General features: G+C 48.8%; 1 protein-coding gene across 5 annotated transcripts in view; it reads left to right on the forward strand.

Moving 5' to 3' along the window:
- Positions 1-25,236, forward strand: part of GRIP2 (glutamate receptor interacting protein 2) — a 245,197-nt gene that overhangs the window by 122,671 nt on the left and 97,290 nt on the right. Inside the window, exon 1 of one of the 5 annotated variants that reach the window (XM_084531049.1) lies at positions 23,126-23,228. The exons of the other annotated variants lie outside the window; for them this stretch is intronic. Within the exon in view, the coding sequence (XP_084387175.1) occupies positions 23,150-23,228 (79 nt within the window). The 5' untranslated portion in view covers positions 23,126-23,149. Of the gene's footprint in view, positions 1-23,125; positions 23,229-25,236 lie in introns of those variants that run through there. 5 annotated transcript variants of the gene reach the window in all.

Consider the following 25,236-nt stretch of genomic DNA (forward strand, 5'->3'; position numbering starts at 1 on the left):
ACCAACGTGTATGAAACTACACGGCTGGGCTCTCCAAAGGGTTTGGGTGCTGGAGGGGCTGACGAACCTTGATAGTCTTTGGAAAGCGTCCCATCCTCAGGATTTGGGGTTGGAGCTCTGGCCACCACGGGTTGAAGCCAGGGGGTGTCCCAGCCCCTTGTCCTGGTGACGTGGAGGCCAGGCCCAGGCATCTCCCCCTCGCCTGCTCTGGAAGAGGCACCTGTGCTTCATGCCAGAGGAAGAGCAGCTGCCAAAAGGCCCTCTGCGTCCCGTCAGCGGGGTTGTTTTCACATGGCTTTTCTGCATTTCATGATGACAGTTTGGTTTGTGGCAATTTATTGTCCTGCAGGGTTGTCTCCTCTGTTTATATCTCATGGGTCTCATTGTACAGCGGTAAATCACTGCAAAGCTGATAGCTTCGTTTCCAGCAATAAATTCAGATGCTAGAAGAAGAGATTTGTGCATCCCCGCTTCCCTTCTTCAAATGCAGCCGTTCGCAGAGCTCCGTGTACCCCCGAGTGTGAGGATGCTGCTTGGTAAAAGTGATGGTAGCTGAAATAGCGTCATGTGGAACCTCTAAATAAACACTTGCCGTGTTTATATGGGAATGCAGGAGGTGGTTTGGATCAGGCTGGATGTGAGGGAAGGGGCAGAGGTGGGAGAGGGGAGAAAGAGCCTTTGGGCATCGGCACCGGGCTGTGTGTGTGTGCTGCGCTGCCTGGTCCTGGCCATGCTGAGGTTGGACCTGCTGTGGGTCCTGCCCCAGCCCTGGGACTTGGCACCAGGGCGTGCTCTGCTTATTGGGAGCAGGATTGTTGCTGGTGGGAAGGGGAGAAGCTAGGAGCGGGAATTCACATGGGGCTCTGAAGAAGTCGGGGTTAATAGCACAGGGAAAGGGACGCACGTAGCTGGAGGCAAAGGCTCCCGAGGAAGGCAGCAGGCTGGAGACCCTCAGCATTGTCTTTACGCCTGTGCCCGATGGTAGTCAGCGTACTGTAAATGAAGCAATTATTAGCAGTTATGCTCATATCGCAGGACATAAACCAGTCTATTGAGCTAAAAAGATTTGCCCTTTTTCAACCTTTCTAAGTGATTTCCCTTGTGGTGACCGGCAGAAGAGGAAAGCCGTATTTCCTGAGTGCAGCCCCGTGCCCTTTCCGAGCCCCAGCACCCCCCATCTCCCTCTTTGCTAAAGGGGTCAGGGAGCTGCATTATTTATTGCTCCTCCTGGGCACCCCGCTTGCACGTCCTGCACTGGCTGTGGAAGGGGATTTTGGGCATACACAGGAGATTCAGAGGTGACGGAGAGCTCCCGGCTGGTTATGGGATGTCTGACTTCCAGCAAATCGTACAGAGAAAGCTTTTGATCAAACAGAATCAAACCATTGTAACCAAACATATCTTTCGCTGTGAAAACACTCTGTTTCAACATTTTCAGCAATTAAACCCTTCTTCATCTGGACTGTTTGGTGCTAGAAATTAATTAGCTGATAATACCCTCTTTAGAATAAAGACAAATGTTTTCATGTCTTTGCTGAGGGCTAATATTTGCAAAAAGAAGAAGAAAAGTAGATGAATTCCTTAAATCTCAGTAATCTTGCCCTGATAAATATACTTCCACACCGTTAAGCTTTCCATAAATTTCCGCGTGCCTCTTGATCACCTATCATATTATGCAAAGTTCCAGGGAGAGGCTAAATCACAGCCTCAGAAACAGGTTTGGGCTTTCAGAGGACTGAAGTGCTCAGATTAAATCTGCTTCTTCCAGCTCAGGGTCACCTATGAAAAATGCCAAGGAAGCGGATAAGAGTGAAAATATATAATGGGACAGACGGCTTTTTTCTTCAAGAGAGTGTACGTAAGTGCTCGTGTGGTTAGAGATGATGGCCAAACCCTGCTTGCTCATCACGTTGTCGGAGCTGGGTAGTTTCGTCCTTTTTCCAGTGGGATTTTGAGTTGAAACAAGCACAGGTAAACCTGGAGGCCGAACACCTGATTCCTTAGGGAAGCGCAGATTCTCAAAACACTCTGCAGCACCGGTTTTGGCACCACTTTGCTGTTAAATAATAAAAATGAAGAAGTAAATTCAGGCAGGATGGGAGTTTTATACATCTCCAAGTTCCATCTTTCCTCTGAGCAGTCTGAAGCCCCACCTGTGCGGTGCATCAACGCTGACCATGGAGCGAAATGAAGGGACCAACCCATTAAAAAGGAAATGCAAACAGGGAGTGAGAGCTTCAGGGTCGCTGGCTATAAAACGTGGCTTTGAGGCAGTTTTTAGAGGTCAACATAATGTGTAGAGTGAAATTGCGGCTGTTGCAGTGGGCAGGGAGTGAGTTTGACATTGCTAATTAAAGAAATGAATGTAACCATCCCTGGGTGAAGGAGACCTAAGGTATTTGGGGTAGGAAGGTACTTCAGCAGGAGGGATGATAAATGAGGTCTGTAGACGGTGGAGGTGGGAGCTGGAGTTCTTGAAATATCCCTCGGATGGCAAAAGTAAAGTAACCCCCTCCGTGGAAAGCATGCAAGTGATGGTAAGTGCTTTTCCAACTACCACCTGTCAGTGAGATTTCATCCATTTTTAATTACCCCATCACGATGGTAATTACTGCAATTTAGGTATTGCCAAACAAGTCTCTAGTTAATTATGGGTGCTGTCAATTCTTGGAAGAGTGAGCGCGGGGTCACCTCTGCAGTCGTGCGGCTCAGGGCCTGCTAACCACAGGCGCTGGCAGACCTGCGCCTACTGGCAGACAGGGTAAGAGACTCAGGCCTTTCAAGAATGGAAAAATGCCTAAAGGAGGAAAAAATAATGATGAGCTTTCAAATGGATGTACGCATTTAATTATGATTTAATTTAATTTTCACCTCTGTCTCCTCTACTCAAACCACACTTGCCGTGACACGGGACTGTTGGTACGGTGTGGGCAAAGAGAGCCCCCAGGTGGGGTCTCAGTAAGCAACCATGATATACTGGTGTTTAATCATACCAATAACTTCCAATTTCATGGGTCTTTATGACCTCTTGAGTACTCTGCCGTTGATTAATAATAGTTTAACCTGGAACTCTCAACCTTTTGCTTAAAAAAACAAAGCAGTGATTTACTAGGTGGTAAATACCAGCAACAGCAAGTCTTCCAGCACAAACGCACTACGTGAATTTCCTCGTGGGAACAGTACTGATTCTGCATGATCGTTTTAAGTTCCCCAGCACAACGTGCCTGAAGTGCTGCTGTTTAATTTCAAAGCTCAGCTGCAAGTTGCAGACAGCGGCAGAGCCTTCCTAGCCTCCTTTCTGGGGTGAGGAAGAGCAGTGATGCTCTGTAAGTAACGCTTAGATTTGTGTGTTTTCCTCTAACAGCTCTCACAGCAAAAGTGCAGCTGGCACTTAAACTGGGTAATGAGCACCTGCTTAAAAGGGAAACGACTTCTGGCCTTTGGCATGCTAACTTGTCTCGAGCTGTTACTAACTAATTGCTTCATTAGCACGGCAGCGGTGGAAAATGCAGCGAGGAGGCTGGTGGGAGCACATAGATGGAGGCAGCCTGACCCCCGTCTGGGCTGGCATCTGCAGCTGGCTTTTGCGAGAGGCTTTTGCTCTTCTGACTAAATTGGCAGTCAGAGCGAGTGGCGGTACAGCACAGGAGATAAGGCTGTTTTAATTTCTTGCTTCAGGAGACTCAGCTGTCTCCTTGGAAAGACTGATGCCTTGTCCGTGGGTATGCAGAATGAACAAGCATACTGTAGCGTTTAATTATTAAAGAACGTTTTCAACGTTTCCAGGAAAAAAATAGAATATGGTCTTTGGCTGAATCCTGGCAGTGGTGTTCCACCTGCAAGGCCACGCTTCTTGCCATGGGAAACGGGCCGTGCTGCTTTGTTTGCCACTCTCTGGGACAATACAACTCTCCCCATTTGTATCTGTTGCCAAATGTATGCAGCTTTTTCTTGCAGTTAAATAACTGCTGTTATTTACCAGTAGCATTTCCAAGTAGGTACCTGGCTTCTCTTACGCTCTGTGTTGTGTGGAAGCAGGAAAAAAGAAAAGATGGACCGAGCAGCAAGCACCTGAGCTTTTGGTTTGCTGTGGATGCTGCTAACACTGCACATCACCACTGAAACACTGCTCAGGAAGGATATGAGAATGCTTTTACAGGTGGGTTGTTGAGAACTTGTCAGCTGATAAATTAATGATAGTAGGAGGAGATGTCTGGGTAATACTAACTGGGCTCAAGTTAGAAGCTCAGAAAAGGAACATAGATGTAAATGTTTAAATTAGCTTTCCTCTTAGCCTTGGGACATAATCCTGTTCTCCCACTTGAATTGCTGAAAAGTGCCCGTAAAATTGTACACATTCAGCCTTCCTGCCATCTGGGCTGTGATTTATGGAGAGGACATCTAGGAAGGCAGCGGCAGCACAGAGCTTTCACCCCTGGTCTTCACTGCTCTTTAAATGATCCTCACTGAATTCTAGTCTCAGTTTAATCTAGATACAAAGCATTGGTGTCTCGGTGGTTTGGGTTGGAGGTGCAGTCCCCTTGAGTGCTACTTTTGAAACTGTGGGAGCGTGGTGAGGACTGGACACTTCTCCCAAGAGCCCCTTTCTGGCTCCTTGCAGCTGATGCTGCAGAGGTCAAGGGCCTGGTCAAATTTGGGGAAATGACTGCACATAGCTGAGAGTTAACAGCATCATTTCTCACGGTGAGTCCTGCTGTGAAGCTGGAGAATTTGTAAAAAGCTGCACGGGGTGTTCAGAGCATGTGTCAGAGAAGTCACCCGCGGATGCAGAAAATAAGACAGGCTTTGGAAATCCTGGGGGTGAAGGTTAATGACTGAAACCTGTTTGTCTGTCTAGCTGAAATCCGTTTCATGACAGACTGTCACTTCCCTAAGTTATTGTCAGGGTAATTAAACCTAATAGCACCGTGTCAGACGTCCCCCCTGTTGGTGCTTCGTTGGAGCTGTGGCACCGCACAGGGAAGGCTGCAGCCACGCTAATTAGGACCAGGCGATGTACTCATAAAGCGTAATTTAGGCCATTTCCTCTTGGGAATTGTCTACTAATCCAGCGTGATTTCAGCGAAACTGTTCATCATTCATGCTGTCACCGGGTCCAGTTATTAAGGATCATCGGTTAAAGCAGTACAGGTGTCAGCGTGTCACTGTCTTCTCCCAGACCTTTGGTGCTGACGGTGTCAGCCCGTGAGGAGAAGCGAGTTCAGCTTTGGCGAGCTGTCCCTGTGCCCCCCCAGCACATTTGATTTAAGAGGCAGTGAGAAGAGGGGAGCCTGGGGTCTGCTCAGTGGCTCTGGGGGGGATGTAGGTGGCTGCTGGCTACCCTGGTGCTGCTGCTTAATATCTGGGCTGGAGGTAATCCTACAGCAGGCAGGAGAGCTTCATCGCCGACACACAGCTCAGTCATCACCAGGAGTCCATGGGATATCTGATTTTCATCGATTGCCTCGCCCTGCGTTTGGTTCAAGACATTGCTGTATCGGATCCGGTGTCTCCGCATTGACCCATCGAAGGCAGACTGTTTGTCTCCAAATGCTTCCGTGCTGCCTTTGGCCGGTGTTTGCTTCCCAAAGAGCTCCCAGCCTCTTAGGGGAGGTCTGCTGCCTGCTAATTGCAGTGGCTTATCTCAACGTGTCCTATTGAATGAGTAGTTGGGCGAGATAGCTTCAGTCTGTCATTGGGCAGCGTTTGATGTGTTTTTACCAGGCAGAGCTATACGACAAAATCTGCGTACCAAGGGCAAGATTTTAACGAAGTGCTGTACGAGAAGAAGGCAGGTTGCTTCTTACCTGTTTCTGGTGATACCTGAAGTTATTCCAAGCAGGAATCACTGGTGTGCAATTTATTGAGCTCACCCACCTGCAGTGAACTGTCTTTATTTTGCTCTCTTTTCTTAATGGCAGGTGTACGCTGGTGAACCAGCTCAATCCTGTCTATCTGTAGTGATGACAAAATGGCTGGTAGCCCACTATCTGGTAATGTCTGTTTTTTTCTTTTTGCAGACACTGTATGAATATCTAATGAAAAGGAAAAAAAAAAAAAAAAAAAAGCTGCTTTTCACAGAAATCTTCAGGTTTCTCCCCAACCCCAGTTTCATGGGTTCATGGGTCTTCCCATTGACAGCACCTGTAGTCATACAGAATCAAAATAAAAATAAGGTTGGAACATAATATGAAGAAATTCACAATGGCAGTGCTATCAGTATTTGTAATGTTAATGCATTCATCCATAAACGTACCTGTTTGCAGGAGAAATACTGCCTTTTAAAATGCGTAAGCGCAGTGTGTAATTTTCAGGATATGGATTAGACACACAGGATTTTGCATTGTTATTCCTGAGGAAGGAAACAAGCTGTATAGCAACTTCAAGGAGGGAATGAACTAGTGTAATGTAAGCTCTACTTAGAATAGTTACTGCGCTTTTAATTTTGTTCTGAAAGATATTTTTAAATGTTTGCATGAAGGGAAGACTGCTTTTGTCCTCACCATTCCTCCACAATTTACCACTATAAAAAAAAAAAGGTAATAATTGCCAGATAAGCAGAGAAGTGCCTACATACATTCTGAATGCTGTATATTCATTAATCATGCTGCATTTTGCTTTATTTTTGTGATGCTCAGTGTATATCTATTTTCATTATCCTCATGCATTATTTGCAATGGGTTCTAAGGCTTGGCAGAGCCACTTCAAATACCAGACTTGATAAATGGTAATAGATTTCCCATTATACACATGCTTTTTTATCCTCTTGGTTTAATTGCTGCATTTCTCACTCCCTTTATTGTTTGCTTTTGATGACCGGTGTCCCCGCAGCCATTTCCTTAGCTGAACCGAGGCTGGGATTTATGTGCGGTGGAGCTGGAAGCGGGCTTGTTTGGGTATCAAAGAGGAGCAGCTGCCTTCCGTTTGGGACTGGGATTTCCTCTGAGGTGAAACCAATTGGCTTGGGACATGCAGGTGTAATTCCCTGGCTAACCAAGTTCTCCGAGCCTCTCAGGGGAGGGCAAACCTCAATATTCAGGTTTGTGTCTGAACATGCTTAAATTCCAGCAGTGACCCCAGAGAGAGGAAGGAATGGCACAGTTCGCCTCGTCTTGTTCGTAGACTGGTACTTCAGCAGCATTAAAGAAGGTGAAGTCTTGTGCAAAATGATATTTCGGTTGGGGAAACCTCATAAATTCCTCTGTCACGGCTCCAGCAAAGTTCATTGGAGACACATCTGCTTCACAGAGGTGAGGGAAGGAAAAGCAACTTGAGATGAGCAAGCAGCAGTGGGCAGAGACCTGGGGGTTAGCTCTCAGTCTGCCTAAGAAATAGAACATCTGGGGCTCCTTGTGGGTTGGCGTTAGCCAGTAACACCCTATTTCCAGGCCTGTACAAGAAACCCAGCAGGGCTTAAAGTCCTTCACTGCTTGGCTGAAATCAGTGCAGGTGGCTTCTCTGCACAAAGAGGAGATGGTGGCAGAAACGATGGACCCACATCAGCGGAGAAGAGCAGAGATTGGGAAGGGAAAGGGGCAAGACAGGGCGTTGGGGTGTTTTGGGATAAGAAGCCAGCACTTTTAGATCCCAGTCTGGTTGTTCTCAGGGGGGAGAAAATCTCATGTGCATCTTATTGAGCTTGCTCTTGCAGCTGTGGCAGAGGCAGGGCGATCAGCCTGGCCTCATCATCACCCCCTCGTGCCTGGCGTGGCAATGCTCCCAGGGAGAGCAGTGCGAGCAGCGTGCTTCTTGTGCGCTGCGAACGTGCTCAGGCTGTTCGTCTTCTCTACGAGGCTTCAGACATATACATTATATCTAAATTGATCTATACTTAATATATACGTACACACCTGTCAATGCTCTCGACTCTGTTATTTTAAAGAAAACAAGATCGAGTCGAGAAGAAAATCTCTCGTGCTGTTACATAAAGATTGATCTCTGAAGCACTGAAGGCTGATTGAGTTTAGAGGCTCTGTAATTGGAATTCTTGGATTTGAAATTCAGCGTGAGCTCCTCTGGGACCGCTGTTTGTGCTGTGCCACTAATGCTGCCTTGCCTTCCGAGCTGCTCCCTCTTAGCTCTCTGCTTGCCACAAAACTTTCTGGGTCAGCCCGTGTTATGCTTTGCTTTGGGTTCCAGACTTGTTTGAGTTTGAATTTACCAAACTGTGTGTCCTACAGTGGGATGGCGACCTTGGTAATTAGGTGCAAAGGCTCAGAGGCAGAGCACAGCTAAGATCAGGTGCTGGAGGTGAAATGTTCTGTGTCGTGTCTCTAAAGGGACTCCTACAAAGATGCGCTGTCTTGTTGCCTGCAGCAGTTGGTCTACAGGAAGAAATTGTGATCTCCTAAGTCAACTATGGGATTGGCAGAAATGCTTGCCAGACAAAGTGCTCAGAGATGTTGTGACAGTAAATTCCCAAATTTCCATCTATTGCGGGCACCCTTTAACCCTCAGGAGCTGGTTTGGGAATGGGGATTTCTTCTGTAAACCCAGAGTTTCCCCATGAGTTCCTGGAAAGGACCTTTTGGCTCACTCTGACTGGTAAGAAGCTGTGGGGAACCACTTCTGCTGTCGTCCAAATCCCCAGAGAGAGGGCGAGGAATGTCTTGTCACCTCCTGATCCACAGCTTTGTTTCTTCATGTCCCCTTCTGCAGGCAGGAGGTGGCACTGGGGACACATCAGGCACATTGTCCAGGGAGGTGATGCTCACCAGGTGGTTTCTGTGTCCCCAAGGCCAGGGCTTCGCTCTCAGGCCTGCGAGGCATTGCTTTGGGGTTGCTGCAGGCACAAAAACTTCTACAGAAAAGTTTCCTTGTGCCGCAGGGGCCATTGCTGGCATGTGGCCCAACAGCACGTGCACTGGAGCTGGGTTTCTGGTGGTCTGGTCCCTGGGCAGTCAGGGCTTTTGTGTCCTCCGTAAGCTCTGGATTAGCTTCCTGGTGCAGAGCAAGCACGCACCCATACGTATTAAGGAGTAATGTTATTTTGCAAATTAATATGTTAATGGAGTGCCGGATTCCCAGCCCTTAACAGCAGGAGGCTGGAGATAGATTTATATACATTAATTGGTGATTTTATTGATCTAGACAAGATAACAAGACAAAGCAGCCCCACGCTCAAGGTCATGTCGGAAGGGGTCTGTGCCCCCTTCAGCTCTGTCTTTGCCACCCTCCCCCCAAATCCTCTTCCCTCGCAGTCCCTCTGCAACTACGGAAAGTACGGCTCCATTTCACAGTAATCAGAAATTAATTTAGAGCCGGCAGCCCCTCGCAGAGCCAGGCAGAGGTGCGGGGGGAGAAGCTGCACAGAGCCATGTGAGCGAGCGCTGGCGGCTGCGGTCGGGGAAGATGTTCGCTGTCTCGCTCAAGTGCCGGCTCGGGGTGCTGAGACGGAGGAACAAAGGTAGGGTGAGAGCAGGGAGCTCGGAGGGGCCCCACTGCAATGCTTGCTTTGCCTTAGCTGGACAGGAGGAAAAAAAAAAACTCCACGGTCTGTGTTTGCTTGCTCACCCTCAGCGTGCATTGGCAGGGGCTGGGGGGAAATAGGATTATTTTACTTTTTTGCATGTCGTGTGTTTTTCAGAGGTATTTTCTAGCTTTTTATTCTACCCATCTGCCACAGTTGTTGTTGCAGTAAAGCAGGTGTAGGTGCACGTGCGGAGCTGTTCCTTGCCTGGGAGAGGCGGTGGGGTGCTTGTGGACCCCACGGCACTGTCCGTCAGTCCTGGGGTCTGTCCCCACATGCTCCTTCCAGCAGGGAGTGGGTTGGAAGGATGAGAAAACGGGGTGGATAACGGGGCATGGTGGTGCCCAAGAATTGAGTTCAAGCTGATTTGGGAAGCAAGAAGCAGCGATATGTTAAGTAGATCTCTGCATGAGTCAGCCTGAGGCAGGGCAGAGTTTCTCTGCTCCAAACCTTGCATGCGGTGAGAAGTGGAGAGGTCTCCTGTGCCGGACACCGACCCCTTGGCCCCGCTCGGTGAGCACTATCTGAGTCTGCCAGCCTCCCACCAGAGGCTGCTGCGGCTGCAGAGCTGCTGCTCATGTGGCACTGGGTGGCTGGTGTGCAGTCCCCTCGTTTTGCTTTTTGTTTTGGAAAGGTTTGCATTTTCCTGGGGCACAGAGTGAGCCCCCGCTGGTGCTCTGGGGCACTCCTGCAGCAGATCAAAGCCCTGGGGTTTGAAGGAGGACGACCAGCATCTTTATAGGGACTGCTGAAGATCAGCAGCTTTTAGAGGCTCGGCGTAACTCGGGTGTGATTGATTTCAGGCTTCACTGATGCTATAAGCGTGGCTGTTTGCCTCGCATGCAGTTTCTGGCACAGGGATCTGTGCGCTGACACTCGGGAGCTCCATCAGGACAGTGGCAGGTACAAAACTTAGGCAGAAAGGGAAGGGCCCAAACACAGCGTGTGCACTTCTGGGGCAGAAAAGGTGTTTGCTCAGATCAGGGGTGCAGCTCTGAGGGGCAGACCTGAGAGCACGAGCGTGAGGACGGCCGTGCACGTGGCTTGGGGTGGCAAAAGGAACGGCTGTGGGCATCAGCAGGGGGCCTGTAGCATGTCCTGCTGCTCCCAAGGGTGCGTGCACCCTGGGATCCCTCTCTGCTGTGTCAGCCTCGGAGCTCAGCTTATTTCAAGCGTGTGGATTTGTCTTTGGCATCGTCTGCTTTGGGTGGTGTACGCTGATGATTCTCCTCGTCCCTGGTTTGGAGCAGAGTGACTGATTTGTCGGCGTCTCGCTGCACGGGCAGGAGTTTGATATTCCCACTCAAACGGGCTGGCACGGGCGGGATTCCCACCTCCCAGAGCTGCCTGGAAGGGCTTGGATCAAACGCAGCCCTCGAGTCCTTTTCAGTGGTGGGGTGCCAGGAGAAGAGCTGGTTCCTCCTTGTTTTTTTCCAGTTCTTTTCCCCTGGCACTTTTTTTTGCTCAAGCATCCTAAAGTGGTTGGCAGTGAGTTTTTTTTTCTTTTTTTTTCTTATGCAGCTTTCAAGGGAAGTTAGGAAAGACAGCTCTGCCTGCTCTGACTCAAGCCACGAGTGGAGCACGTTCATTTCTGCCTGCACACCGCTGTGGAAATGTAGCCTGACGTTGTAATGAAGGCAAGAAAGGCGTTATCCCTCCGCTACCTGATGAAGTTTTAGTGGCTTTCGTTGCAATATTTAGAATTAGCTTAGCTCACCTGCGTTTCTTGGTGGCAGATTTAAGTAAGAGAATCACTAATCCAATGCTAAATTGTACTGCTTTGATCAAGGATTAAGCTGAGCTGGAACTGGCTTTTGGGACTAGGGCTTTGAAATGAACAGCCAGAGAGAGCGAGGTTGTTACTTGTCTTGTAAATTTTGGGACAGCTGCTTACAGAACAGCCCCAGAAGCTCGAGCAGGACTCAATGATGCCTGGGCACTGTGCTGCCAGGATGAGCCCATCACGACTGGGGAGCAAGCAAGGATGGGAGCTGGTGGGAGTTGTGCTAGCAAGTAACAAACTCTGCTTAATTTCTTATCCTTAATTGCTCAAAACGAAACTTCCCTGCAGTCCTTCAGGGGCCCTTCATCCCCTGCAGAAGGTCCCAGCAGCCCCCAGGGAACAAACAGCTACTTGTCTACTACAAGAATTAAACTCTCCTTGGTGTTTGTGGGATTTTCCCTTGGGAAAAGCCAAGTGGCATGAGCAAATGCCATGGGGGCCACAACACAAACGTCTGTCAGCAGGGCTGTTTGTCCCAGAGCTGTGTTACCACCACGCATCCTGCTCCCGTTTCTGTACAGCCCTGCCTGGCGTTCAGCTCAGATTGGGCCCTTTGGAGAGTGGATTTGGCTCCCTCATCGTCCCCAGTTACTGCAGCAAATCAGCTGTATGTTATAAATAAGTAAACGGAATTGGTGGGGATCCTAAATCTTTAACCAGATACACGTGTCAGCCTGGAAAGCAGCAAATGAGAGTAATTCAGTGGTGCCTTCACTGTTCCTTCTGCTTCCTGTGGTGGGACTGGGAGCTGCCTGCCCTGCAGCACATGCCGAGGGGCTTGGGGCTGGCTGCTGCAGGAGAAGGAGAAGCTTGGCTTGAGATCCTTGAGCTTAAAATGTGTTTGTATTTGCCCGCTGTAATTCCTCCCGGTGTGTGGTGTGAATGACGTTGGAGAAACAGAAGTCATTTCGCTGTTACTTTGTGAAAAGCTGTCATTTGGAACGTGCCAGACATCCAAATTTGTAAAAGAAAATATTATGTTCTGCTTTCTTTTTACTGACTTCTGCATTTTTCAGCCTTTGAAGCTTCAACAAGGGAAGTTTACTACCCTTTTTCTTTGCTGTTTGGATTAGATTCTTCCTTTTACTATTTGTTCTTCCTTTTCTTTTTGTTCTTCCTTTTCTTTTGTTTGAATGGGAGCTGCGAGATGGGTAAGCAAAGAAAATCCACCCCCAAACCCCATGAACAAATAAGAAGAGGGTGTTCAGAAAAACTGTCAACACGAGACTTGCAGTAAAATCAGGGGTTGGCAAAGCAGCTTTTATACTGAGATCCAGATTCCCCAGGACACCATATTTGTGCTTGTGGGCATCCTGACGTGTCCTTTGGACAGAAGTGACTGTGTCCTGTTCAGCACAGGAGGATTTTAGGTTTTATTTCCCCATTTTTGCCGTGTGGCAGTGCCGCGCCATAAAGCATCCTGGCTGTGCTTCCTAGCAGGGAGCGTTTCTGTGGCTGGGTTTCTTTCACCACAAGATTTGCTTACTGCTGAAAACCAAGAAATGTTGGGATCTCTTGTTGAACAGATAAAAAAGGGGGAGGGATGGGTGAAAAATGGGCAAACATGCAGATGCTGTTTCCTGTTCGTGGTGTGGTGCCAAGTCCAGAGCACAGCAAGGTGTTGAGTGAAAAGTCCTGCAGAGCAACCCTTGGTGGAGCAGGTAGGAATCCTTATTGCTGCATCCATCCTCCAGACCTGCAGTAACCAGTGAAAAAAAAACACCAAAACCACTGTTTTTATTTAGCAGATACGCAAACAGCACACAAAAAGCCAGACTTCTGCCCAAAATGCAGCCACGATGCAGAGGTTGTTGCCGTGGGCTCAGAAACCCAAGGTGTACGCCCCGCTGTAGCTGTTGCTTGGCCACCTGCTCTTCAGGATGGTCGCTGCCTCCTGGGATTTATCCTCATCTGCGTGTTTCCCAGTGGAAGACATCTCAGAGGCTGCCATGGTGAATATTTATGGGCTCATTCCTTGTGCAGCAATGAAAGCCAGGCAGTGGTAAGCACAGGAAAGCTCCCCGAGCCCAAGCTGCTGAGCCAGGGAAGGCTGTGATTCCTCTTCTGTCAGCGTGGCTACGCTTCAGCCTCTCCATAATTCATGAGTAACTCTTGATCAGGCATGGTTTATTTATGTCTCCCAATGAAGCCCATTTTTCCGCCCAGCATTGCAGCATCCCAGGTGACCGTCACCTGCTCTGAGCTCCACGTGGCTCCTTCGGCCTCAGCTCGCCCCTCATCTTTCTCCAGGCTCTGGTGGCAGGGAGGATATTGGTCTCTTAGGGGGGGTAATTGAATGAAAAAGCCCCCTCGCAGCCCAGAGGCAGGCAATGAATCCCTGCAGCAGAGCTTCTGTGCAGGACAGCAAGTCCCAGGCTCCGTCGGTGGCTTTGCTTTTGGTAGCTTTGCTTTGTCACTGCTGAAGTCACAAGCTTTTACTCCCCCTTTCAGTAGTCTTTGTCTTATAGCAATGCCAAATTGTCCTAAAACTGGATGTCAACAGCTGCGTGCAGGGATTTTGAGCACACAAATTGAAGCACACCAGTGAAGAGCGTGTGCCGAGTGCTCTGCCCTTTCACAGCCACACACATGGGGTTTGCTGTGTGGCTGTGTGACAAAAATGGTAACAAAAGCTTCATCCTTTTCTGCTTATAAAACCATTTTTTTCCCCACCAGGGTTATTAAACCTAGAACCATTGGTTGGGGACCCTTAGTCCTGTGCCATCCATTTCTGTTATCAAGATTTAACAATTGGTGCCTGCTGGGAGTTTTAATGGACACGTATTACTCTGCAGCATCTGCCCCAGCTGTGGCTCTGCCCAGGAAAAGCCCAGAAAGGGCAGAGCAGGTGCTAGGGCACAGCAGGGCTAATGCAGAGGGCCCTGGGATGGGATCAGTGAGGGGATGCTGTTTTTTTCTGCTTACAGACTGACTGAGGTTGCTCTCACTCCATTGTAGACGTATAATCAGAGTGGGTTTGAATGTTAAAGATGTAGCTCTAAAGAAAGGTGTTTCTCCTTATTTAGTGATTGAGCTACTTTGCTACTGACTCCGTTCCTTACATACAGCTGTGAGACTTCTGCCTACTTCTAAGTCAGCAAAAACACTTGAAACAGGTGAGGAAACACCTTCATCTTGTATTCCCCTGCTCGAGCAGAGCTTTTTGTCTGTGTCACTGCTTCCCTCCTGCACAGGCATCTGACGTTGTGTGCTCACAGGGATGTGCCAAATCACACCTCTGCATTTATTTTGGAGTTGATGGGACATACGTGTGGCAGGGAGTACTTCTGCTTTAATCATGAGAATCTCCCCAAATTTGACAATTGGAAATCTCAAGTTGCCACATGGGCACCTGGTAAATTTTGCATAGTGCCATTCTCCCCTCCAGTGAAAGCCTCCCAGGTCAGGGTGCCCACCAGGCTGCCCTCCAGTGCGGCGTCAGAAGCAACTAGACAAAATCAGAACCTCGCATCACTAAAAATGAATTTTCTTTCTTCACCTCTTTCTGATATAGTCACCTACAAAAATATAAGTTTTTTTCTTATATTCAAAATCAGGTGCTAGGAAAGCACCTGTGAGTAGGAGACATTTCATGTCCTTGCTGGCAGATCTGGGCATCCTGTCCTGTCTCGATGTAAATACTTGGCAAGGAACGAGGTTTCCATTTCATCCTTCAGTGGAGTTACTGTGAGTGCTGGTGGATAAAATGAAGTGCTTTTATTAACTAACAAAATATTTTAACAGTGCACTGCAGAAGAATAAGAAGACAACAATAACGTGAAGTGTGGTTTCATCTTTCTGGCTCTGGTGGGGTCCTGAGGTTACACCAAGGCTACGTGTTAGCTAGGTACAGAGGGCTGGATTTTAATTGATATTTTTTGTGATCTGGACCAAAAAAGAAAAAGATGCTTTTATGAGTTGCAGATACAAATAGCAAAGCTAAGCAAGACTGGCTCTTGCTGTAGGCTAAAATTAGCCTCCAGCATTTTCTAATTATTTCCAAGGAATTTGGTGCTTAGCAGTTGCACTCCTGCAGCAATTAGCTGCTAACGAGAGGTGCTTCTCCAGCTTCCCTCTCCCTCCCTGCTGTGGTATCTGGGCTCATGGCAGGAGGAGCGACCCATCTCCTTGCAGAACGGGATGGGACAGGTTTGGGGCAGGCTCCTTCTGCTTTCTTCTCTGTTGTATGAGCTAGCTGCATCCTGCTGGCTGCAAGGAGGTAAGATGTCCTTATCCTTGGGTCTACATCCCCCAAAACCACCTAATTTCCATTGTTTTCTTTTAATAAGGCTTCATAAAAACTTGTTTCTAAACACGCTGTGTTGTGTGCTGGAGCCAGGGTTGTGTCCTTGCCAGGCTGCAGCCCAGTGCTGAACTTTTCTCCTCTTCTTGGTTTCACTCAGACCCTGAGGGTTATTGTAACCTAGTTTTTCGTGAGTGATTTCCTTTTCTCACTCTCCCTCTTGCTCTCTTTGCTTTACAGAGTATAGCCAGATTAATCACACAAAGCCTTGGAAATCAACAGCAATGTGTAATTCAGGGCTGATAACAGAGTGGGAAGGCACAGGGAAGCGTTGTGCTTCTTAGGAAATGGCCACACATCTGCCTGCATTCCCTTTTTTACAATCTATTTCAGGAAATGCAAAAGCAAGAGGAAACCAACTGCCTTTTCAAATAAATTGTCTGTGTTCGTGACCAGTATGTCCCTTCTCATCCGAGTGCATTGAACGGTAAGGGAGCAGCATGAGATAATGTTTTCTCCTCATGCACGCTTCTTTTTTCCACCCAGATAACATGCCTGAGCAGAAAACCAGTGCTTTGGACATTTGGCCAGGATTTTGCAGTGGTGTGCTCCGTACTACTGCTACTGCCTCTGGTAGATCAGCATCCCCTGCAAAAAACACATTGTAAGGGAGTGAAAGCAATTAAAAACCACTTGCTGAGGCATTTCTGTGTGGGGGTTTGACCAAGGTGCCTCGACCTATACATGAAGTTACCAGGGGCACAGCTTTTCCTATGAGAAGATGTGGTCTTCTCCCACAGACTTTTCTCGAGTCCGGTTTGAGCTTTCTAACCACAGTCAGACTGAGGAGAAGGATGTTTTCCTGAGACATAGGCAGTGACCGGGTGGTCAGGACGTTCACACAACCAGAGCTCCCAGCTCAGATCCCTGGTGCCTGATTTAGACCCGGGGCTGGAACTGACCTCTCAGTTCTTTCACGTTTTCAGCTGTGATATGTATAACCTCTGTATCACCGGACAAATTGTTTGATTTTTGCAAGACAAAAAAATACTTTCCCACTCAGATCTGCTGCCAGTGCAACAAGAGCTGCTCAGAGAGATACAAATCCAATAGCACAGGTCTCCCGTAGAGTAATTCTTCCTCTGCCTGCAAGTGAGGGCTCCAAGGCTGAGCGCTGGTTCCTCCACTGTCTGCTCAGTGATCCCAGCTGGAAAATAAAATACCAGACTTCTCAGCTACTGTCCCCGTGTATCAGCAACAGCTATGTTCTTATATCCCAGGGATACTGGCAAGGTTTTCTCTTTGACAAACTCATCCCAGGTTGGTAAAGCAGGAAGGAATAACTCCTTTTTGTTTCTACGATACGTAGCTGAACGTTCATAAAAACGAGGCATTTTCAGAGAGCAAGGAATTTAAACAGCGTTACGGTGTCTGTGTTCCTCCCATAAAACAAGCACTGCTTCCCCGAGCAGTTCATTTCTTATGCGTTTTCTTTCTTTGAATCTATTCTTGTATTTTCTGATGAACTCCCTTCGTTCTGATGAACTCCCTGGAAGCAGCTATTGCTTACAGTTTTGTCTTCAAGCAACAATTGTAATAATAGATATTAAAATGACTCAAGAAATTCAGGTAGTAGAGAATCTGCGTTTACACAATTATTTCTGGGAAGAACAAAACCCGAAGAAATATTGAAAGGGGACAAACCTGGTGGATTGGAGCAACAAAAATCAACTCTAGCACCCCTCACAGGGTAAATTTAAAAGATTGTCATATTTTTTATCTATTTTTCTTGGAAAATAGTTAAGAACTGAGCTTTAGCTGAGTAAGTTCAGGCTTTGTCTGTGTGTCTGGCTGAGGTGGTGTCACTTGGCTCAGTGGCTCAGAGCCTGGAGGGAGCCCAACACGACCAGTGGGATGGCGTGAGATGGGGCAACCTCCAGCACTGCCTTTAGGTTTTAGCCACGTTCTTGGGGGATGTCGGAGTTACCACTGCTGGGTTACCAGATCCTCGCACCACCTAGAGAAGTCGCCCAAAACCCACTTTATTTGTCTCTTCTCTTTGAGCTCGGTAGCGCGATGCTTTCATTTTCCAACATTTTCACCCCTTTTTTTCCCTCGCACGTAAGCATCAAATGCTGTTTGCTGAATATTTCACTTGTTCTTATTTGGACTGAAGGTTTCTCTTACCACTGGCCCTTAGGGGACCAATTTAGCTGCACTGAACCAGTTTTGGTGTTCAATTCCTTCTTTTCAAAGGATCTGCATTTCCACATCAGTTGAACCCTTCGTATGCTGGCATCTTCCCCACTTCCAGCTCAATGAATGTTAAAAAAAGATGTTTCCCCCTCCCGTCTATCCTCCCACATATATATTCCTCTGCTATCTTAAATGGTGGGGGGACATGAAAGTCATGCTGAGAAGCAGGGGGGGGGGATTTTAATGTAAATGATGTACCACAGGGGATGCAACCTCATTCCAGCTGAGTGAGGTTTTATGCACAGAAATGCAAAATATTCAGCCCATGTGTCATTAAAGTGTTGCAGCAAAGCCTCTCGAAGCCAGCGAGTGCCTGAGTCAATTCTGGATTGCTGAATTGCTGACTGTGCCCCAGCTCCCTGCCCCAACCCACACTCTGATACCGCCTGTCGGGGCTGCAGCCACGTCCTGCAGCGTCCTGTTGTTTGCAGTGTTCTGGTCCTAAGAAAATCTTGACCCTGTGGGTGTCTTGTGGCTTTCGTACCTCGATGAGGAAGCCTTCAGAATTCACTTTGCTCTCTTCCAGCCTTAGGCAGAGAGGCAGACGGAGGAGGTGATTTCATGGACGGTTGTTTTTTTCCTGACAAAACACACAGAATTGAAGGTTAGTGGATTGGAGATGGTATGGGTGTGCAGGTACCCTTAGCATTATAAAATAATGCTTGGAGACTGTAAATGCAATAGTGTGAGCATTGTTTTAGGTTATGGCTTTCCTTAATTGAACCAAGTTTTGTGATGATAACGTCCATGGTGGAAGAGCGAGGGCTTTGTGTTTTATACAGGGAGTTTTCAGAAGCATCACACAGACTTCAGCCCATGGGTCTTTTTGTGAGGCTGCTGCCCTACAATCATGCAGATGCTTTAGAAAAGCTCATCTCATGGTCTTATTTGAATCATCTTCCCACATTCAGCTGCATGGGAGTTAGCCTATTCAGACTTCACAGGGTAAAAATACCAGAGCCAAAACAAACTCCTGGAGAGGATGGATCCCTGTGTGTGGTGAGCTGCACTGAGTGGGCAGGTACCCTTAAATCTTAAATATTCCTGTGTGCCATTAAGCATTAAGGTCTTTATGTCCCTTCAAATTCAAATTGCAGCACGGGAGAGATGCTGTTCCTATCAGTTTAAAAATGCAGAGCCCTTTTTTTTTTACAGGATGCTGTAAAAAATTATTAGAGATGTGTTTGTTTTTTTGTAGTTATTGGAACAATGGAGTCTAAATGGTCTTACTCACCCTAGTAGGCACAGCCATTTCTCACCATAGGATGGAAAAAGCCTGATGAAAAACAGGTCAAGGGACTGTGATGTAAATGTGAGCACTTAAGAGCTCCATGACAGGGTGGTGGATGCAGCATCCAGGCTGGGCTGGCTGGGTGGAGCACCCAGGAGAGACACGTCCATGTGTTTTCTTCCTGTCCCGTGCACAGGCTGTTATCCCTGCTGGCTCCCATTCACTGGACACTGCACAGTCAGGCTCTGTGATTTAGGATTGACACCCTAAACCGTGGAGTCTGACAGGGGCTTCACACAGAAGCCCCCTGTCTATGTGCTTGGGCTTGCAAAGCCCACCCAAAGCCCGGCACACTCGGATCTCCCAGCAAAACACGGCTCTGAGCTGATCCCAGCCCTGCCTGCTGGCGAAGGAGATGTCAGGCTGATCCCCAGCACAAGTCGGCGAGGGCTGGGATCCGGGTATTTGTGCCACATCCCCTCAGCCCTCGTAGCTGCATTATTAAAATGAGGCTCGTCAGCACCCCGAAGAGGGCTGGGGGCGGGCTGTGCATCTTGCATGCGGTTTGATCCCGCTCGCCTTGTTAACATTCAGTTGCTTTTGTGATTAATTATTTAATCCTCTCCCTCGGCACCGGGCTATAATAGCGCAACCCCCATTTCTGCTGAGATTCACACTTTTCCCTGCGAGCTCCTCGAAGCGCAGAGCGAGGAGGTCGGGGCTGCAGCACGGGGAGAGCCCGGCCGGTGCTGCTGGCCCCGCTGCGGTGGCCTGGCAGGGACAGGGCTGTCCCCACGGCTGGCTGTCACCCCTGGCTGAGGCACGGGGTGGTGACAGTAAGGGGACATGAGGACAGCCGGCCCCGGGCACCCCGTCACGCCACCGCGGCCACTCGCTCCGAGGCTGGTGGTGGGGAGGCATCAGATGGGGCTGGCTTCGGCTCCAGATGCCGTCAGACACAAGAATCCCAAATCCGAGGCGAACTTGTCAGCGCGGAGACTTTATCTCAGGAGTCAGGCTTGGCAGCCCTCTTGCCTTTCCCTTTCGGATGCCTTTGAACAGCTTTCAGCTCACGTTTCTGCAATCACCCAGGCGCAGCTCCCTCAGCCCTTTGGTTTTGGGGGTGTTGCTCTCAGAGACCATTTCCAAAGGGGTGAGCTGAGTGCTGGCAGCCCCCAAACCATCGCCTGTCCCACAGGGCTCCTGCCCCACATGCAGCCAGGGCCGGGGGGTTTGCAGGTCCTTCCTCCCTCCCCGAGCATCCTCGGCTGCGCTTCCTGCACAAAGCCCCTGCTGTTGGATAAGGCAAAGCCTGAGGTCTTAATAATTAGCAAGGAATTAGCCGTGTTTTCTTTAAAACATGGTCTCCTCGGTTCCTCTGATGTTTGCATCCTCCTCCTTTCATCTCGTGCCCGCTGCGGGTGCCCCGCACAGCTGGGGGCAGCACAGAGGCTGTGCCGAGGAGCAGCCCCACGCAGCGGGGCCAATGTTCATGCTTTGACCCCACAGATGTGCCTCAAAGGGCCTGGGTCCCTCCTGCACCCCACTGCAACTCTGTCTGCCTCTGGACCCCTCCTTTGGGTCCGTGAAATAGCAAAGTGCCAACTCACCACCAGAGGTGTTGGAAAAGCCGATTAATTTATGCTTAGGAAGCCGGTGAAGTCTTAGGCTGGATTTCTCTCTGTTTTCTTGGCGTCCGTAAATTAAACAGAAACTCACGGTGGTGAGGAAAGGAGCCAGGGAGAACAATTATTTGTCATGAAGACATCGTGACTAATGGTTTTGCTACGTGTTAATTGAAAGCATTGGAAGTTTTAGCAAATAATACCCCAAGGCAGCCAGTACTGAGCGTAGAGCAGACTACAACAGGCTGCATGGCTCACAACTCGCTGTGCAGCAGTAACCCTAAGCGCTGATCAAACGGCATCCTTCTGACTTTGAGCAGGGTGACAGAGCCGTGGAGCCCCAGTCCTGAGCCCTGAGTCTTTGTTTCTAAAGCTCGGGCCCTGCCTGCAGACCGATTTACTCCCCCAGTGCCCTCTGTGCTGCAGTTTCCCCGTAAGCTGTAAGTTTTCAGATGGCTCATCCCAGCCACATCCACTGGGGATGTTTTGCTTGATCTCCGTGGCTTCATTTTGGTGCAAATCTGTGCAAAATCCTTGCTTGCCATTTCCAAACTCACCCCACTCTTGAAATTACACTGGCCCACACAGCTGGTATAGGTACCACGGGTGTAGTTTTTTCGCAGCAAAACAGCATTTTAAGACTTCGTTACCATAACCACTGAGCAGTATTGGCCATATTAGTTATTAACAGCTTCCATTTGGGTCTTGACATACTGGCTTCTACTAATACCGTCGCCTAATACAGTTAATGCCCATGGAACAATTCATGTTGCAGGGAAATTAATGAATGTAATAATCAGTGGGATTCAGGCTGTATATGAGGATGTTTACCTTCTCGTTTTTCAAGGAATTAGCAAAAAAAAAAAAAAGATAGTTCTGCAACAAAAGAGCATATGAAATGGGGAAATTTTAAATACGCGTGATGTACAACATCTTGGTCAAGTCCTACTTACAAAATTGTTAGATCTTTCAAATTATTATCTAAATAAATATTTTATTGCATTTTAATTTGCTTTATTACACTGTACAGTGCCCTGAGCACCTTGGCTTCATAAATAAAAGAATTATCGTGTGGAGTCGTTGCAATATGAAAATTAATGCTGAAGTGCTTGAAGACTTATAAAAATTTCAGCGGGTTTTCTAAGGCGAGTGATAAGGGGTTCATAAACATGTGATTTTTTTTTCCACTCTTAAACATTTCAGGTCAATAGAGTACAAGAGGAGACGTTCACAACCCCCCTGCTCTTTTAATAAGAGACCAGAGTGCTGGGAGGGCAGCGCACCCGACTGTTACGCTGCAGCGCCCTAAGAGCATCTCCAGCCACCGCCGTGGCAATAAAGCATGACAGGACTGGATAATAACTCTATTAATCACTATTTCTGATAAAGAGAAGAGAGCATGTTGGAGCAGCCATGTAGCACGCCCTTCCCCCTTGCGGTGTCTCTAGAAAAGCGGAGCGATGATTGCAGGGGACCCCCGTCCCTTGGCTCAGGCTCTGAGCTCACCGTAACCCTTTTTTTGGGTGGTGCAGCTGGGGGGGCTTCTTGGGAGGGGCTGGCACCAAGACCTGCCCGTGTGTCTGTCCCATCTGCTGGCTCTGGGAAGGGGGCAAAGCCAGTTCAGTGCAAAGGCACGTTAAACTGGTTCACTCCAGCATCCAATTTGATCTTGAGTCGTCACTTGCGTTATTTATGGATTTTTGTGGCTTGGGGGCTGGGGCTGGAAGAAGGCTCTGGGGTGGGAGCACCTTCATGCTGGGTTTAAGGCAGGAGCCCGTAGCAGGGGGGACATCGGTGCCTGTTCCAGGTCTCCTGAGTCCTGGGCAGGGTTGGTGGTGACATCTCCCTGCTGGCACAGCTCTGTGTTGCACACGGGGGCATTCACAGATGACCACAGCGTGTTCCCCAAGGAGGAACGGCTAAATAGTGCTCAGAGAGCAGGGATTCATCACGGGGTCATGCTGCAGGCGGTTGGGGGGCTCATTGCCAGCTAAGGACATCAGGGGGAATGTCCATGGGGGATCATCCTGCCCTCCGTGTGAATTGGCACACCTCTTAAAATTGGTGTAAAATGGGGTTGGTGGGGAGGTTTCTGAAAGGACGGTGCCCGACTTCTGGCGCCTGCTCTTTCCAAAGCTCCTCGGCAGCCAGGATGTGTCCCAGAAGAAGATAATTAGGCTTGTGCTATTTCAGCCTCCTCTGATCCCTAAGAAAGAGTTAATTACAGTCTTTCCCTCTTGCTCAAAGGTGGCTGGGTATTATCAGCAGAGCTGTAATTATTCATGCTAATTGCTTATTTGGAGAGGGAGTGGGAGTGCGAGAGAGAAGCCCCAGACTCCGCAGCGGGGATGAGCGGAGCGGACCAGGGGCACTGCCCTAGGGCTGCAGCCAGGTAGTGCTGGGGGCTGGGGGCAGGTCCTGGGCTGGAAGGAGGACCCTGGCTGGAAGGAGATCCTTGGCTGGAAGGAGATCCTTGTCTGGAAGGAGGTCGGTGATGCCCGAGCAGTTGTGAGCGAGCAGCAGAGCGGACCTGGCCTTTGTGATGCTGCCACCTCCGCTGGGACTGAGAAAAAAGAGCATGCACTTCTTGCAGACCTTCCTCCGGTGGAGGGCACTCCGAGGTAATTGTACGCCTGGTGGGAGGCTTCGTTTGCGTTATGGCTTAATTAACCTTTCTCTCACTCTTTATTTTTTTTTTCCTTTGGTTTTAAAACTCCCCATAAGGGACCGGGGTGGGCTGTGAGATGCCTGTTTGAGGTTTGCAGCTGGTTATTTCATTAACCGAACAGAAACTTCTGTGACCCCCGTCCGTGTCGGTGTGCTGCTCAGGCAGGCTGGGAAGGGGAACAGGAGGCGGTGGGTTTCTCTCTCCTAGTTACGTGCTTTTAATAAAAAGGCTGGTTTCCTTTTGGAGGCTCATTCCTATACGCAGGTCTTGGGTTTGCCTGTTACAAGCAAAAAATTTAAGTCTGAAGCCTGCCTCCGTGGCATGGGCTGGGGATGGAGCTGTGCCACAGGCACAGTGGCACCCGATGGCTTCTTCTGAAATCATCACATTGTTGGAGAGCCGGAGACTGTTGTGAGGTCTTGAATCATCCCTAAAATGTAATGAGATTACTGTACTTTTGTTTTTTTCCTGGAACAGGAGGACCATGTGTCCCACTGGACTGGGGTCACAAACTGCTCCTGGTATTTAGTCTGTGCGTGAGTCAGTGCGATGCTGAGCGTCCACCGTGGCGTGGGTTGGGTTTTGTTGGCTCTTCTGCTGTGAGCCTTTGGTTCCCGTAGGTCTTAAGGCTGAGGAAAAACAGCCTTGAGAATCACACTTACAGGTGATGTGAAATACACAAGTTTTAACAAAATAACTGGAAAGTGCTGCCCCTTGCTAGATACTTCTTAACGTCCCTCTGTCCTTTGGCATTTCTTTTTTCTGCCCTCGTCCTTATGGACAGCATCCACATGCTGTGCAGGAAGCCAAACCAGACCTCTCTTCTGGAGAGCTTCAATTATTATCCTTGTGCTTTTACTTCCAAACACAGAACGACTTGCCATAATTATGTTCCAATGTACTGAGTAATCTTCATCTGGATGTTTTACTGCTAACTTAAATTACACGGGCTTTCCATGCTCATACCCTCCTCCTGACAGGGCAGCTGGCTCAAGGGCAGCGAGCCTGAGCCCAAGGACTGCTGTGGCCAGCGCCTTCCTCCAGGGACAGGGACAGGGACAGGAGATGGTCCCTTGCCAGTATCAGGGAATTTTGGGTTTGCAAAGAGCTCAGAGGCTGGGATCGCCGTTCTCACAGGCATCTTGTTGCTGAACCTGAGCTGAAGATTTGCATGAAGTCTTCTAAGCGTTTTGCCTAATCTTGTTAGGAACGGCAGACACCTCCAAAAAGACAAAGAATCCAAATTTAGAGTGGTGGTACGATAGAAACAGCCTTTCTAATAGCCTTTGGAAACCCACCACAGCTTGTCCAAATTTAGATCCCCTAAAGATAGCAAATTTTCTACTTCTCTTGAAGCGTGTGGGATTTAAGAGCCTACGTACTTCCTAGGGAACCTGGCCAAAGTCATTGTGTGTGTGTGTCTTCTTTGTTCTTTTCGAAAATTATTTTCCTCCCTCTGGATCTTCTGAAAATCGCCACCTCCCCCTTTGCTGTTCCTCTCCCAAGCTGTATGCAGAGGCACGTTACCCAGCTAATTGCTTCCTCCTGCTTTTTTGTGGCCGTTAGATGTCCCGAACAGCTCCCGAATAACGTTGTGGCAGAACATTATAACCTCCTTGTGCCTATAACCTCCTGTAGCAAGCTCCAGCAGTGCTTGCTTGCTTCCTACCTGCCCGTGGTTCACTCCTCGCGGTGGGGTTGCAGGGATCCACCTGAGCACTGACCTTCCTGCACCCGTGTCGCTCAGCAGCTCAACTCCTCGTGCAAATTGCCCCTGCAGGTCTGAAATCGTTGGGCTGCGGACCTGATCTGTGCTTAAGAGGGTTTAAAGTGCTGGCAACTAGCGCCATCGAGGAGAAGAGCGATGCTCTGGGAGAGGGGGAGCTTTCTGGGTGGATGTGAGACACGAAGGAAACACATCCCTCCATGGGGGAATGACCGACAGCAAGAGGCACAGAGCT

Source organism: Aythya ferina (assembly GCF_964211825.1).
Source record: "Aythya ferina genome assembly, chromosome: 10".
Classification (NCBI taxonomy): Eukaryota; Metazoa; Chordata; class Aves; order Anseriformes; family Anatidae; genus Aythya; species Aythya ferina.